This window comes from Clarias gariepinus, chromosome 10 (genome assembly GCF_024256425.1).
Source record: "Clarias gariepinus isolate MV-2021 ecotype Netherlands chromosome 10, CGAR_prim_01v2, whole genome shotgun sequence".
Lineage (NCBI taxonomy): Eukaryota > Metazoa > Chordata > Actinopteri > Siluriformes > Clariidae > Clarias > Clarias gariepinus.
In genome coordinates, this window is record NC_071109.1 from 15623773 (window position 1) to 15641169 (window position 17397).

General features: G+C 36.0%; 1 protein-coding gene across 4 annotated transcripts in view; it reads left to right on the plus strand.

The window, feature by feature from the left end:
* Positions 1 to 17397, plus strand: part of diaph2 (diaphanous-related formin 2) — a 284936-nt gene that overhangs the window by 158126 nt on the left and 109413 nt on the right. For all 4 annotated transcript variants that reach the window (XM_053505653.1, XM_053505652.1, XM_053505650.1 and 1 more), the window contains 2 exons: positions 4195 to 4515; positions 5255 to 5369. In XM_053505653.1, the coding sequence (XP_053361628.1) occupies positions 4195 to 4515; positions 5255 to 5369 (436 nt within the window). The remainder of the gene's footprint in view (positions 1 to 4194; positions 4516 to 5254; positions 5370 to 17397) is intronic.

The window sequence follows — 17397 nt, forward strand, 5'->3', positions numbered from 1 at the left end:
TATTACTAATAATGATTAGTAATATGATCACGCAAGCCCAAGCTATGACAATCTCTCTACCTTGCTTGACTGATGAGCTAATATATTACGGCTGTAATTATTTTTTTATTCCTATTTTGGCTTCTGATGCTTTCTGATGATGATTGTTTTCCATCTTGTGATAATGCTCCTATTTTTCTGCTCTTAAGTTCTTTTTTTTGCAAAACAAAATAAGCATATCTTATGGAAAATATGGTTCACATTGTTTTGTTTGTTAGTTTTTGTTTTGTTTGTTTGTTTCTCCACACTCCAAAAAATAGACATTTACGCCATTAAGCTTTGCATGCTTAAAATGGTTTTAGTTTGCATAAATTTTGTGCTTTTTTTTGGGCAGTAATCACAAAAGTGATGTCAAATGACAATTAATTTTGCTGACATTTGCATAGTTTATTTTACTTTATTGTTCAATACAGTTAGATACACAATACGATGTTTATCTACCTTTGTAGGGGACATTCAACTAATTATGGGAAGTGCTGTATGTTCTGATCCCTATTATACTATATTATACTATATTATATTATATTATATTATATTATATTATATTATGCAATATATCATATTATAATATATTGTAGTATTATTATAGTAATTATATACTCAGCAAAAAAAGAAACATCCTTTTCAGGACTGTGTATTTCAACAATAATGTTGTAAAAATCCAAATAACTTTACAGATCTTCATTGTAAAGGGTTTAAACAATGTTTTCCATGCATGTTCAATTAACCATAATCAATTAATTAACATGCACCTGTTGAATGGTCGTTAAGACCTTAACAGCTTACAGAAAGTAGGCATTTAAGGTCACAGTTCTAAAAATGCAGGACACTAAAGAGACTTGTCTACCGACTGTGAAAAACACCCAAAGAAAGATGCCCAGGGTCCCTGCTCATCTGCATGAACGTGCATTAGGCATGCTGCAGGGATGCATGAGGACTGCTGATGTGGCTAGGGCAATAAATTGCCATGTCTGCACTGTAAGACGCCCAAGACAGCGCTACAGGGAGACAGGAAGGACAGCTGATCATCCTCGCAGTGGAAGACCACGTGTAACAACACCTGCACAGGATCGGTACATCCGAATATCACACCTGCGTGACAGGTACAGGATGGCCACAACAACTGCCCGAGTCACACCAGAAACACACAAATCCCTCCATCAGTGCTCAGACTGTCCGCATTAGGCAGTCCATGAGGAGGAGATGCACTGCAGTACTTCAAGCAGCTGGTGGCCACACCAGATACTGACTGGTACTTTTGATTTTGAGCCTCCCTTCATTCAGGGACACATTGTGAAACATTTTTAGTTTATGTCTTATGGTGTTGACTCATGTTTATACAAATAGTTACACATTAAGTTTACTGAAAGTAAAAACAGTTTAAAGTCAGAGGACGTTTCTTTTTTTGCTGAGTATGTATGTGTGTATATATATATATATATATATATATATATATATACTGTATGCCAACATTGCAACATTCAATAAAAAAGCTAAACTGCGGCATGTTTCCTCAGGAATTTTTCAAAAAGTTGCTAAAGTATATGTAATAGAGTGAATGTACTGTAACTTGTTACTACCCACATCTGATGGTGAATATAAGTAGATATATTTACTTACAGATGCGCATTTTTCCCCGCGAAATGTTGCAATTTGGCGTGCGCCGTGCCGCCAAAATCCCACATTCAGGAATTTAAATTAATGTGCTATGCTTAACTGAATATCTGCCAGATGGTGCATGGAAGAAAGCCAGACCAAGTACAACTAAGAATTGTGTATAATTAGTTAGCCTAAAACTATATTGTTTCCAATGCTGAAGCAAACATGATTTTTATTTTGTTTTACAATACATCTTCTATGATTAATGTGTGTATATGTTCTTCATATTATTTTCATAATGATAAAATGAGATGGCCAAAATCGTGCTTTAAAATTTATAATAAGTTTCTTATATAGTTTTTGTAATGTCTTAACAGGGGCAAAACAATAAAAGATATGGCAATGCCTCGGTATAAATGGTCTTGAAATTCATTTAATTTCCTGAAAGTTAGAATCTGTTAGTGTTAACTATGCAAATGTCCTGATTCGTTAATATGCCAACATATCTTATTTAAAACATAAAAATGTGTTGACATTGAGCACCATCAGAAGACTTGAATGAAAAAAAAAATATATTTTTTTAAGTAAATTTTCCTATATAAACACGAAGTGCTTTAGGCTTTTTATAAATATAAAAAATATGGTGCAGTAAAACTGCACATAGAAGTAATTTTTTTTTTCAAAAAGTTGATAAAGTAAATTTAACAGAGTAAATGTACTGTAACTTGTTACTACCCACATCTGATGGTAAATATGAGAAAATATTTTTACAGATGCACATTTTTCCCCGCGAAATGTTGCAATTCGGCGTGCGCCGTGCCGCAAAATCCCACATTCAAGAATTTAAATTATTGTGTTATGCTTAACTAAATATCTGCCAGATGGTGCATGGAAGATAATAAAGCTGTTCATCAGCTTGCGTAAACCACAATTTGTCCATAAACTTTCACTTTAAAAAAGCCAGTGTTTTGATCAAAAGGGTGATAAGATCAAAAGGCTAATAAGACTGATAAGTACATGCAAGACTAGTGATTAATTGACACGGTGCTCTTGTCTGTCAAGTGGTGATTTTTCAATAACAGTTTTTGTATTCTTTTCCAAAAGGAATATTTACAATACATGCACATTAAAATACACACACATCGAAATACAAGATGTTCATGCTTTTAAATACATGTTAAATGGCAATGCCATGGATAACACAATTAACATACAAAACCTTCTGTTGGTACCAGGAAGTTTCCAGTATAATGTTACCACTCATTTAATTCACACTTTATTGATTCTTTGATTGATTTATCCTAGGTTTTCTACATTGATACTATATTATTATAGCAAGACATATACACACACCCATCAAGCCCACACAATTGAAATAAAAGTTGCAAGATGGCAATGTTGGGCTGCCAGGTATTAGCTATTAGGATGTCTGAATGCTCTTTTACAGCACTTTAAAATTAAAGCAAATTGCTGTACAAATAAAAGATGCTTACATATGGCTTGCACAGTGTATACAGGTGAGAATATCTTTTTTGGGTTAACAAAAGATCATTTCATTTATTTCAAATATTGTAAACTTTTTGTGTTGTGTGTGTTTCATAGGTCATTAGTTTCAGTGGTTTTGTAAAGCTATTTCTTATTTTAGTTTTATTTCTAAATAAAAAATTACTTATGTTTATAGCATGCTTGTTTTCAGTATTTAACAATGTTTTTAGTGCTTATTTGAAAAAGTAAAAGTTTTGGTTCAAATCTGAATATGAAAAAGCTCTCACTCTCATCTTCTATACCGCTTTATCCTGTATTCAGGGTTGCAGGGACCTTGAGCCTATCCCAAGAGGCTAAGGGCACGAGACAGGGTACACCCTGGACAGGGTGCCAATCCATCGCAGGGAGCACAAACATACACACACTCAATCACACACTACGGGTATTTTGGGAATGCCAATTAGCCTAACCAGCATATCTTTGGACTGTGGGAGGAAACCCACCAAGCACGGGGAGAACATGCAAACTCAATGCACACAGAGACGGGAATCGAGTCTGGCCAGTAATCGAATCCAGACCCTGGAGGTCCAAGGCGACAGTGCTAACAGCTACACAACTGTGCCGCTATGAAAAATCTTTAACTCATTTATAATAAACTTGCCCTAAATGAATGCCGTGTCCTAGTCTTCCCATGATACCAGCAGACATTTGTTAGAGGTTAGTTGGAGTGCTGGTCTCTGCCTAGCTACATGGATGACAGAGTCTACTCTACATGCCAGTGATTCTGTAGCATTAAAATTCAGTGCCCCACTTGCTTTCACCAGCTCCATTTTGTGAACGCACACACACACACCAACCCCTAGGAAATAGTACTGTACATATATTAGCCGCCTCTTCAGCTACTGTAGTATTAATGTGCTTTTTCGGACTAATCCCGTCCATTAGTTTTTATTCTATTAGGCATATAATATTAGACATATAAAAATGCATACGCAGAAATTCAACTGTAGAGTTTGAATAAAAGTTGTTGTGGACGGACTGCAGTGACATCCTATCATTTGTCATCTCCAGGTTGCAGCTGAAGGAACTCAAAATGTTTTTTTACCACCAGAAGGGTCTGAATGCCTACAACCACCACCACCTCCCCCTCCACCAGGGGTACCCCCTCCACCACCTCCTCCTTTACCAGCCAGTATGGGACCTCCCCCACCCCCACCTCCACCCGGCCTCGGTCTGCCACCTCCACCACCCCCTCCTCCTGGAGGTCTTGCACCTCCTCCACCTTTCCCAGGTCTCCCTCTAGTACCAGCTGTCCAAAAACTACCTTATGGCCTACAGCCTAAGAAGACCTATAAACCTGACACAGCCATGAAGAGAGTCAACTGGTGCAAGGTAATGCATGTCTAATAATCTAAAACACTAATGTAATGGCAATAAATAAAACTATCAAGTATAACATGGGAGTTTTTTGTGCATTTTATATTGGACAACAGAATAAAAAAATAATAATGAGGATAATGGATGCCAGACTTCGAAAAAGCTTTCAGTTGTGCCTTAAATGGAATACTTTTTTATAGCATCTATTGTAAAATTAACTATACAAGTAAAATGTAATTGAATTGAACAAGTGCTTTTACAGATTCTAATCGTAATAATATGAGATGAGTTGTCATGTCAGTAGTAGGGAGAAAGGCAATGCTTCAAATTGAGCTGCTGATGATGTGAGAGTCTCAGGTGTGACCCAAGTTTTGCAGCTATTGGTTTGTTTATTTATTTTTTAACAAAGTAACATGTTCCCTTTCAAATACATTTAGAGTGGAGTGTGTAATTTCAGGACAAAAAAAATTATAGCTGAACATTCTGGCTTTATGAACTGTACCTTAAGCAAATTAAATATGTATATTCTTAAATTATGTTTTTTTTTCTGGACCGAATAGAGAGAAAAATCTGTAATCAATTAATTTTAAAGAAAAAAATATGGAATCACTTTAAACAATCATAAGTTGCTCTTTCTCTGGCCTTTGCTATTAAAAGCAATAAGGAATCACTGTATATGTTTTGTATAAGCAAATATGAATCACTGTCTTTTTTTAAAAATATAATCTTAGTGTAGTTTTTCTTTTCCTTGCAGATTGTGCCTCAGGAGATGGCAGAGAATTGCTTTTGGATTAAAGTTAAAGAGGAAAAATTCGAGAACCCGGACTTATTTGCCCAACTCTCACTTAATTTCTCATCCAAGTCCAGAGGTAAACAGGCCTTTTTTCCCTCCACCTTACCACTAATTACACAAACACAGACCACATTTGATATACCACTTGGCATAGCACCTACTGTTTAAGCCTCTCAAGGCAAAGCTAGCTTGAATGGGTCAGTTTTAGGGTCAGTGATGTTATCTGGCAATACATTTGTGTAAGCTGACTACCATTATGTATTATGGGGAATCACATATAAAAGGATTTTCTTCCTTGATGGCATAGACATATTTCAGGCATGTGACTATGATAAATAGTACCTAACCACCTTTCGTCAAAACCGTTCTTAACAGTTTTATTGCCTTTTTATGACATTTTAGATGACCTTTACGATAACCTTAGGATGACCTTTAGGATTTTTATGTTCGATAAAAAGAGGGCGGTGGGGGTGTAACGGTACTTGTGCAATAGACATTGTTCCATTTCTTTCTTTCATATATTTATTTAATTTATGTACGTAGTTATTCATTTTTTTATTGAAAAAAAACATGGATCACTTTGAATGACTAGGGACTGTTGAACTTGTTAGTCTTTTAATTTACTTAAAGATAAGAATAAACTTTAAGTTTATCTAAATCTGTTTTTTTTTTCACATTTTAAGGTACGACTGTGCCTATTTTGTTTCTTTAAAAGTTCTCTAACACTAAAACTGTGGTGACCAAGTGAAGTGAGTAGTAATAATGGAAGAAACAAAAGTTGATCCGAAAACTATTAGTGCACTTTGTGGTATGATAATTTTGTCAGGAATGGCATGCTTAACTGATCCAACAGATTGGTTTGAAGTCTAGCAGGTTTTACATGTGCTTCTGGAAGCGGGCTCGTATTCCAAAACACTCGTAAACCAAATGTAATTTTCCCATAAGAAATAATGGAAACTCAAATTATTCGTTCTACAGGCTAAAAAATAAATACGTAAAAATAATTAATACAAAATATAAAGTAAAAAAAAAAAATAAATAAATAACCTGCACTTTACCTTTAAAAAAAAAAGTGAAAATAAATCCCGACAGATACACTACCATTCAAAAGTTTAGGGTCACTTGCAAATTTCTTTGTTTTTGTTTAGTGATTTATTTTCTACATTCTACAACAATACTGGGGATTTCAAAACTATAAAATAACATGTATGAAATTAGGTAATTACATAACAACAACAAAAACAACAGTTATTTGTTATTTTAAGACACAGAGGTCAGCCTTTCTGTAAGAGTTCTTGCAAGAACAGTATTGTCAAGTGCATTTGCAAAATCCATCAAACACCATAAGACCAAAACCTACCTCTGCCGCAGACGAGAAGTTCATTTAGAGTTATCAGCCTAAAAAATTACCAATTAACAGCACCTCAGATTAGAGGCGTTATAAAGTCTTTACAGAGCATAAGTAGCAGACACATCTTAATATCAACTATTCAAAGGAGATTAAAGCATTTTTTTGACGCCTTAAGCACTCCTTTATAATGAAGGAAAAAATGAAAATCAGGAACGATCATGGAGTTAGAAAGTGACCCCAAACCTTTGAACGGTAATGCGCGTGTGTGTGTGTGTGTATATATATATATATATATATATATATATATATATATATAGGTCATTGACGGATAAGACTTTTTAATAGGCCAATTTTAAAATACCAAAAATATGAATATGTAGTGTATACATGCCTTTATAAAGAAAAGTAAAAAATTTGTCATTTTATTGTTTTTACACTTAAGTTAATAAAACATAGTCTTAAAAAAGTCATCTGGGGCGACCGTAATATATCTCAGAATTCACATTTTTATGTATCATTAAGACTAGTTGAACTCATATCAGTAAGTAGATAAACTGATAAGGAAAGATCTTTAGTGCCCTTTCATTTTATGAAAACCATTATTTCACAAGTTTATTCTATAATATCAGAGTCTCCTTCATTATCCAGTTAAAATAAATGTTTATCCCTATAAAAGGAATGGAAAATGGCTGAATTTAGAAAAAAAAGATAAAATATACAAATAATTATACTTAAACAATTAACTCTATGTATATAATTGATGTATAGAATATGAAAACTTCAAATATAGGACATATATCTATCATTTAACACATTTAGCAGTGGTGGCCCCACATGATACTCGTCGCCCCATATGATGTTTTCAAGTTTACTCAAGTATAACAGGCTAACAGTTAGCCTCAGAAACCAAACTAGCTTCTTCTAGTGACAAAGCACTATCAAATTTATCATCAAAATATAGATTTGTGGTAAAAAAATTATAATTCACAGTTTTGGGGTGGTCGCCCCACATGATGACCAAAAGTGACTACGACATTACAGCAGTTAAAAAACAGCTTTTTCTTACTATATGAGAGAGACTGATTTACTATACAGTTGTTTCCAGGGGGTCTTCACTTGTGTCTGGCTGATGCACTATTCCATCCTTGAGATGTTTTTTAAAATGGTCCCAAAATTGTGGTTTGTTGATGGTCTCCCCAGATGAAATGGATAGAATCAACATAATTCGGACAACATTCGTTTGTATATCATGATATAAATATATGAGCAAATGCTTTATAGTTTTGTCAATGGATGTAAAACATGTTTAAAATTATGGCAACTAGGAAAAGGGATATATTTAAGTTGATTTAAAGTGTTTTTAAACCAGTTGTCCTAACTAAAGTCAAGGCCGGACGGTTGCCCCATATGGTGTTTTGGCACTTCGGATAGCAGAAAAATGATGAAAAACTTGGAGAAGTTAGAGTGGTTTAGTAGGTAAATAAGGTATAACAAGTAGATGAGAAATTTTTATGTATTTTTTAGTTTTTTCTGTAAAATAAAATTAACCCGGACAGAAAAAAGGGGCGTCACGTCATTGACCTATATATATACACACACGAGGACCATGTGTTAAAAAGCTGGTACTATACTTTTTTTTTTTTTTTTTTTTTTTTACATTTGTCATAGCACCCACTGTAATAGCATAGGGGTGTTAGTTAACATCCATTGTGATTGGGATGTAATAAAAGTTTAACCAGATATTTTTTCATGGGGAGATAGGGCTAATGTTTAATAGCATTGTTTAGAAAATGTTTACGCCGAGTGTGTGTGTGTGTGGGTGTGCATATGTCCATGCATGGGGTTGTATTAATATCTAGGTAGGGAAACATTCACACAGGGATAGGCATACCTTACAGTTTTAATTTGATGTTTCACTAGACCCTAACATATAAGTTGAGTTAGCTCTCAATGCTCTCAAAATAACCGGTAATGTAAGTTACACAAACTATTTTCTTCTTAACAAAAACTGATCTGAAGTGAACAGATCAATAAATGTTCTTGGGTTGTTCTGAAGGGTTTAGTCTTTTTTTTTTTTTTTTTGAGAAAGTTCGGTTAGCTGTCGGTTAGGTGTAAATATAATGTAATTTTAAAAACTTTTTTAGAAAACTCTTTTACAAAAACATCTGGGGTAAAAACTGTTGTTCTTCTTTTTCTTTTTCTTCTAGGTTTTGTCTTCAATTATAATATTTCTTCACCCAAGTTAAAAGTAATTAAACTGGAGTTTTAGGTACACGAATAATTTTTTTTATAAAATGGCCCTGAAGTGCAAAACACACTAACAAAACTGAAAAAAATTAATAAATAAAATAACAAATCCAAAACCAAATTAACAAAATGAAAACCAAAATAACTAATTTAAAAACAAAATATCAAAACCAAAAACATACTGATAAAACCCAGAACTAATTTGTTTTTTTGTTTTGTTTTCGGATTTGTTAATTTGGTTATGAGTCCCCCCTTCTTTTTTTTAATTGAACATCTAGGCCATAAAAATTCTTAAGAAGGTTATTGTAAAGGTCATAAAAAGGCAATAAAACTGTCAAGAACCAATTTGATGAGATGTAGTTAGGAATTTTTTTTACTATGCCAACATTTATCAGGTTCAAAATGTAAGAGTGTTTTAACTTGGCCACCACTTATTTCTAACCTCAACCCCATTGAAAGTATTTGGCATTTGCTGGAGAAGACCTTACAGAGCGCTTTGACTCTTCTGTCATCAGTAAAAGGGTTGGGCCAAAAACTAATGCACCTTTGGACAGAAAAAAAAAAAAAAGGTTATTAGCACTACAACTGTCACAACAGTTACACATAGACACCACACATCTCTAGCCTTCAGTTGTCAGGGTCATTTAACTTTTTTTATGGTGTGCATTCCGTTACATATTGCGTAAAACTAACAGAGGATTTTACAAAAAGAACATCATATCAACTATCAAACATAGTGGTGTTAGTGTGATTGTCTGGGGCTGCTTTGCAGCTTCAGGATTTGGACAATGTGCCATAATTGATGGAACCGTACATTCTCTACCAGAAAATCCTGAAGAGAATGGCCGGCTATCAGTTTGTGACCTCAAGCTCAAGCACATTTGGGTTATGCAGCAGGACAAAATGGCAAAAGAAGAAATAAGAGCAAGAGACAAAAATAGAGGAGGGAATTTCCTACTCCACCATGATCTGGGGTGCTTTTTCCTTTAGTGGGAAAATGGAGCTTTAGGTTGTGCAGGGGCGTCAAACAGCGGCTGGCTATGTGCACATGTTGCAGCAGGCATTTCTCTTCACCGTGGGCCCTCATCTGTGCAGGTCTTTTTATAGCACAATGCTGCAGTTCACAACGCCCAACTGATTATGACTTTTTCTAGGATATTAATGTTTGCAGTTCTGGACCATCCTGTGTGTTCGCCTGATCTAAATCTCCTTGAGAATGTTATGGCAAGTGAAGTTTACAAAAAAAAGGAACGTCGGTTCCAAACTGTGGATAGCCTTCGTGAGAAACGTTCCCACCAGCCTCCTGGAACCAGTTGCATCCAGCATGCCGAAATAAATGTTTAAAGTTACCAACAAAAACGGTGGCGCTACTCACTACTGAGTCCTCTTTTGACACTTTTAGATTTGTTGTGAATATTTTTGATCAATGGTCTTAAACGTTTGATCAGCTGATGAACAGCATGCTTGATTGCCTGCCAATTTGTCTTCTTTTGAAATTTAGAAGCAGTTCCTACAACGATCCACCATATATATATATATATATATATATATATATGTATATATATATATACACACACATACAGTGGGGCAAAAAGTATTTAGCCACCAATTGTTTAATTGCCACTAATTGTTCCAAAAGTTCTTCCACTTAAAAAGATGAGAGGCCTGTAATTTTTTTATCATAGGTATACCTCAACTATGAGAGACAAAATTAGAAAAGAAAATCACATTGTAGAATTTTATAAGAATGTATTCGCAAATTATGGTGGAAAACTTGGTCAATAACAAACGAGCAAGATTTCTGGCTCTCACAGACTATATTAATGGCATTTGTTTAAACTCGTTAGCAGTATAAAAGATACCTGTCCACAACCTTTGTACGTGCATGTTATTCACAAGTTTACTAGTCCTTTTGTTACACAGTGTCACTCAAGACTCCAGACTTTTCGTTGATTTCTTTGTCTCTTGTTTTATTTTCAACATCAAAGTACAACGGTTGTTACAGTTTCTTGCATAAATCCACTGTAGTCATGACAAGTCGTTTGCTGTGTTCTGTAGCTTCGATAGATTACAGTTACAACAACTTATTTTACTGTATCTTTTAACTTACGGTCTCACGGTCACACGGTCTCACGGTCAAAAGCTTGGGTTCTCCGCACCTTTCTGTATCCTTCCGTGTCTTAACAACAACTGAACAACTAACGTGCCTGATAGACATGCAACTACTTAACTGTGGGATGATGTCACAGAACAACTCATAAAATTATGTCACAATACAAATTATGAGTATGATACTAAATGCTTACTGCCTAACTAACAGACTGAAGTAAAATAAACACAACAACAAATTACAAGAATAAAATATGGCCCTTACAACCTTAAACAGTCATACTCCAAACTCCGCTATGGCCGAGACCAAAGAGCACATACAGTATATTCAATTCAATTCAATTTTATTTGTATAGCGCTTTTAACGATTTACATCATCACAAAGCAGCTTTACACAATAAAAAAGAATTAAGTTTGTATGAAATGTGAATGTGTATAAATCAAAATTATATGGTTGTCCCTGATGAGCATGCCTAGGACGACGGCGACAGTGGCAAGGAAAAACTCCCTGAGATGGTAATAGGAAGAAACCTTGAGAGGAACCAGACTCAACAGGAAACCCATCCTCATCTGGGTGAAAACAGATAGCAGGGATTGATGTGCATAATAATATGCGAGACTGGAAGTTCAGTATAAGAGGAGATGTGTAAGATTAAAGTCCAATTTTTTCCTGGAGGCTCAGGTGGACTGTGAAAAATTCCAGTCCATAACTATTGAGCGACTGAAGTCACAGGTCCTCAGAGAACAGCTGTCTGCATCAGTCGAGGACAGGACCACCTTCATGGAAGAGTGGAACCAACCCCAGTCACCACATTGCATTCCAGGCAGACCACACGGGGCATCCATGTGATGAGATCTCCAACCAGAAGCAGGACTCCAGGATGAGTTAGAGAGGTCCAGTGGGCAGAGGGGGTCTGGATCACTGGCAGCTCAGGAGCAACATGTATAGCTTGACAGAGAGATAGGTAGAGGAACAAGGAGAGACGGAGAGAGAGAGAGGATAGAGCAGAAAAGGAGAGAGCAAAAGAGATGGAGAAATAACAGGTATGGTCACAGTCGAACAATGTATAAGGTGAATGTATATTTAGTGCAGAGTGCAAGCAGAGACTCCGGCAGGACTAACTATGACAGCATAACTAAAAAGGAAGAGCCAGAAGGAAACACAGACATGAGGGCTCCCTGAGGTGTAAAGCAACCAATCACCTCACCGTCAACAAACCTGAGTGATCAATGAGAGTGGGGAAGACAGCATCTAAACATACCAGTTCACCTAATACTCTACGTCCATGAGTCCCCCAGATCTGCTCCTTTACCTAAGGCAAATCTATTTATAAAAATGCTTGGCTAAATAAATAGGTTTTTAGCCTGGACTTGAACACTGAGACTGTGTCTGAGTCCCGAACACTATTTGGAAGACTATGCTGCTGTAGTTTTAATAATACGCGGTACTGGCAAGCAGCCTGCATCCTTTGATCGAAGTAGGAGTGGCGGATTGTAAGACACTAGCAGTTCGCTCAGATACTGCGGCGCGAGACTATTTAATGCTTTATACGTCAAGAGTAGTATTTTAAAATCGATGCGAAATTTCACAGGAAGCCAATGCAATGTGGATAAGATAGGGGTGATGTGCTCATATCTTCTGGTTGGAGTGAGGACTCTCGCTGCTGCATTCTGGACTAATTGAAGCTTGTTTAAGCACCTTGTTGAACAACCAGACAGTAAGGCGTTACAATAATCCAACCTAGACGTGATAAAAGGATGAACTAGTTTTTCTGCATCATTTGGTGACAATATATTTCTTATCTTGGCAATATTTCTGAGGTGAAAGAATGCTACAGTATCCTGGTATTATTATCTACATGTGCTTCAAATGAAAGGCTTGAATCTATAATCACACCGAGGTCTTTTACTGTTGCACTTGATGGAACAGAAAGGCCATTTAAAATCACATTGTGATCAGAAAGCTTACTTTTAGCTGCTTGTGGTCCTATGACTAGAACTTCTGTCTTATCAGGATTAAGCAGAAGGAAATTAATTAACATCCAATCTTTTATGTCCTGCACGCATTGCTCAACTTTAGTAAGCTGGTTTTTCTCATCTGGTTTTGCTGAAACGTATACTTGTGTGTCATCAGCATAACAATTAAAACTTATACCATGTTTACGAATTATGTTGCCTAGAGGAAGCATGTAAAGGGAAAAAAGCAGTGGGCCTAAAACAGAACCCTGTGGAACACCAAACTCAACTTGAGAACATGTGGAATGGTCACCATCTAAATCTGCAAACTGATAACGATCAGTCAAATAGGATCTGAGCCATAAGAGGGCCGTTCCTTTAATTCCTACTACATTTTCTAATCTGTAAAGGAGAATACTATGATCAATAGTGTCAAAAGCTGCTCTGAGGTCGAATAACACAAGTATAGTGACACAACCCTGATCAGAGGCCACTAGGAGGTCATTTACTACTTTAATGAGTGCTGTCTCTGTGCTGTGATGAGGCCTAAATCCTGACTGATACAGTTCATGTATGCTATACCTATGTAGATATGAACATAGCTGCTGTGATACTACTTTTTCCAGAATTTTTGAGATAAACGGGAGGTTTGATATCGGCCTGTAATTGGAAAGCTGACAGGGGTCAAGGTCAGGTTTTTTGATTAGTGGTTTAATAACTGCTAATTTAAGGGATTTAGGAACATACCCACTGCTGAGTAAACAGTTGATTACTTTTAACAGGGGTTCTGTTATTGCTGGAACTATCTGCTTGAGAAAATGTGTCGGTATAGGATCTAATTCACAGGTTGACGGTTTTGAAGAGGAGATGAGTGGAATTAGTTCACTCGCTTCAAGGGGAGTAAAGTATTCTAGGTTCTGATGTGATGTGATTAATTAATCATCTGTATCACTTAAATTGTCTGGTTTCAAAGCCTGAATTTTTTGCCTAATATTTATGATTTTGTTATTGAAAAAGTTCATGAAATCCTCACTACTGTATGTTGTTGTTGTGAAGATTTCTGCAGTGGTCTTGTTTTTAGTTAATTTAGCTATGGTATTAAATAAAAATCTAGGAATATTTTTGTTATTTTCTATAAGAGTGGAGAGATACATTGACCTAGCAGCACTGAGAGCTCTTCTATAGTTCAGGATGCTCTCCTTCCATGCTATTTGGAAAACTAGCAATTTAGTTTGACGCCATTTGCGTTCTAATTTTCGAGCGGTTTGTTTTAGAGTGCGTGTGTGATTGTTATACCAAGGAGTGAGTTTCTTTTTTCTAATCATTTTTCTTTTAACTTGAGCTACATGATCTAAGCTATAACGAAGTGTTGACTCTAGATATTTAGTCGCTTGATCGAGTTCTGTGGAATCAAATGGCGATCCAATCAAAATTGATAACTCTGGAAGATTATCGATAAAGCTCTGTGTGGTATTTGATGTGAATGTACGTTTAAGGCGGTAGCGGGGTGCTGTGCGTACGTTAGTAATATGAGACACTTTAATCGAGACAAGACAGTGATCTGATATAACTTCAGACTGTGGAATTGTAATTATGTTTCTTATCCTTAATCCGAAGGATAATATTAAGTCCATAGTGTGACCTGCTTTATGCGTGGGTCCTACTACACACTGATTTACTCCTACTGAGTCCAGTATGGACATAAATGCTGTTCTCAGAGGGTCTTCTGGATTCTCAAAATGAATATTAAAATCTCCAGCAATTAACGCTTTGTCTACGGAAACGACAAGGTTTGAAAGGAAATCTGCAAATTCACAGAGAAATTCAGACTACGGCCTTGGGGGTCTGTAAATGATTAGCGGAATTCTCTGAGCTGACTTTGTTACTATAGAGAATTTCAAATGCATTAAATTTAAATCTGTGTTTTTGTACGATAGCCAGATTATCGTACAATGTTACAGTATATATACAATATTATATATATATATATATATATACAGTTGCAATTATATACAGTTATCAGTACATTACAGAAAATATTGAACTTTATATAATATGCAAATTTTTGGAAAAAGGACCTGTATATGTGTGTGTGTGTGTGTATATATATATACATATATACACACTGAGGAGAGGCTTCCGTCGGGCCAGTCTGCCATATATGCCATATCCAGACTGGTAGATGGCTGCAGTGATGGTTGACTTCCTACAACTTTCTCCCATCTCCCGACTGCATCTCTCGAGTTCAGCCTGGAGGCCACTGTGCTCTTAGGAACCTTAAGTGCAGCAAAAATTGTTTTGTAACCTTGGGCAGATCTATGCCTTGCCACAATTCTGTCTCTGAATTCTTTAGGCAGTTCATTTGACCTCATAATTCTTATTTGCTCTGACATGCATTGTGAGCTGTAAGTTTTTATAAAGACAGGTGTGTGACTTTCCTAATCAAGTCAAATCAGTATAATCAAACACAGCTGGACTCAAATGAAGGTGTACAACTATCCCAAGGATGATTTGAGCAAATGGCTGCAATATAACCGAGGTTGAAAAATTTAAGGGGGTCTGAATACTTTCCATACCCACTGTATATAGTGAATGCATCTCTGTAGTAATCCTCAGTTTCTGGTTGAAGCATGGTATAATGTTGTTGGAGATTGACATCAGTGCAATTGTTGATGTCACTGGTTGCTGATGACGTGTACTCCTTCGAGTTGGTGAAGTCACTGGAAGTCACAGCTCTCCTGAACATGTTTCAATCAATGTTCTTAAAACAGGTGTGAAGAACAGAGATGGCTCCTGCTGGCCAGATTTTACCTGCTTCAGAACCAGTTGTGATTGTCTAAAGTGTAGTATGTATGCTGAAATTAGGATAATCGATATGTGGTCTGTGTAGACGAGGTGGCAGCGGGGCTCTGCCCAATATGCACCAGGGATGTGTTAGGATCTACTGTCTGATTCTCTAGCTATTGCTTAAATGGAAGCATTGCAATATTATTGTCTATTGATGTCCTAATTGCTGTATATTTTGATATAATTGCAGCATTTATAACATTGTTGCATCTGTTGCAATTACGTTGTTTGTCGCAGTGTTTGGTTTTATATTTAGATATATAATATAACAAGTAATAAACCATGTTCTGTCCAGACCCAGGTTCATCAAACCCAGGTTCTGTGAACACAACTCAAAGGCATTAAAGTTATTATGATTCTGATAGAGGAACCACATCATAAAACTCCTATTTTGATGTGCCAGAGCAAGCCTTGCAGGTTTTTCTTAAAATTTTTATGTGTTGACCTAGATTCAAAATCAGGATGCTGGATCCATGTGGGTCAGTCTTGACATTCAGGGAAGAAACTAGAATGCAGCTTTCTGAAAAGTGGTAAACAGATTAAAATGACTATATTAAATATTTATTATTCTTTCCTAATTTTCTCACAAATAAAAAAATAATAAACCATTAAAATGAATCACGCATAATATATACAATACAATATACAGTGGAACCTTGCATTACAAGCATAATTCATTCAGGAAGTGGGCTTATATTCCAAAACACTTGTAAACCAAATTCAATTTCATCATAAAAAAAACAATGGAAACCTAAAATATTTGTTCCACAGCCCAAAAAAATAAATACATAAAAAAATTAACACAAAATATATTGTATAAATAGAGAAAATTAACCTGCACTTTACCTTAAAAAAAGTAAAAAATAAATCCCGACAGATAAGTGTTTTCGTGTGCGTGCAGGCGCTGTGTATGTGTGTGTGAATCTAAAGTAATATTCCCCTTCTCGTCTTACACAATTACCATTCCTCCACTTTTTTCACATGCGCGCACACAATGAAAACGTTGTTTTATCGGGAAAAATAAACAAGAAATCACTCTGACACTTAATTTAGAGACACACAAACGGAATCACTTTTTTAAAAAATAAAAAAATTTACCTGCAGTTTACCTTTGAAAAGAATTGCGACAGAGCAATGTTTCTGTGTAGAGCGGAGAGAAAGAGTGTCTGTGTGTCTGTAAAGGCGAAAGTAGAAGGGGTCTGTGTGTGTGGGGCGTACTGTGTCCAACGATACGCGCGCACACAAAGAGTCTTGAGCAGAGGGAGAAAATGGATTTTTAACTCCTCTAATGAGACTTGATTTGCTTTACACGCACGCTTAAATGTACGCATACAGACACTATATGAAATAAAATATAAAATACAAAATAAAATGTTTTACACACACACATTATAGTAAACAGTACACGTGTGCATGGATGTTGATTATACCAGTGAGAGACACGCACTAAGACCCAGCAGGGGAGACGATTACCCACAATTCCGCAGCTCAGTTGTGATCACGTGCGCTCAGCGTCAAAAAAAGAAGCGCTGGCATAATACATAAAAAAAAGTTGCAAGAAAAGGTATGTGAAGTTTTGCATCCAAGACACAAC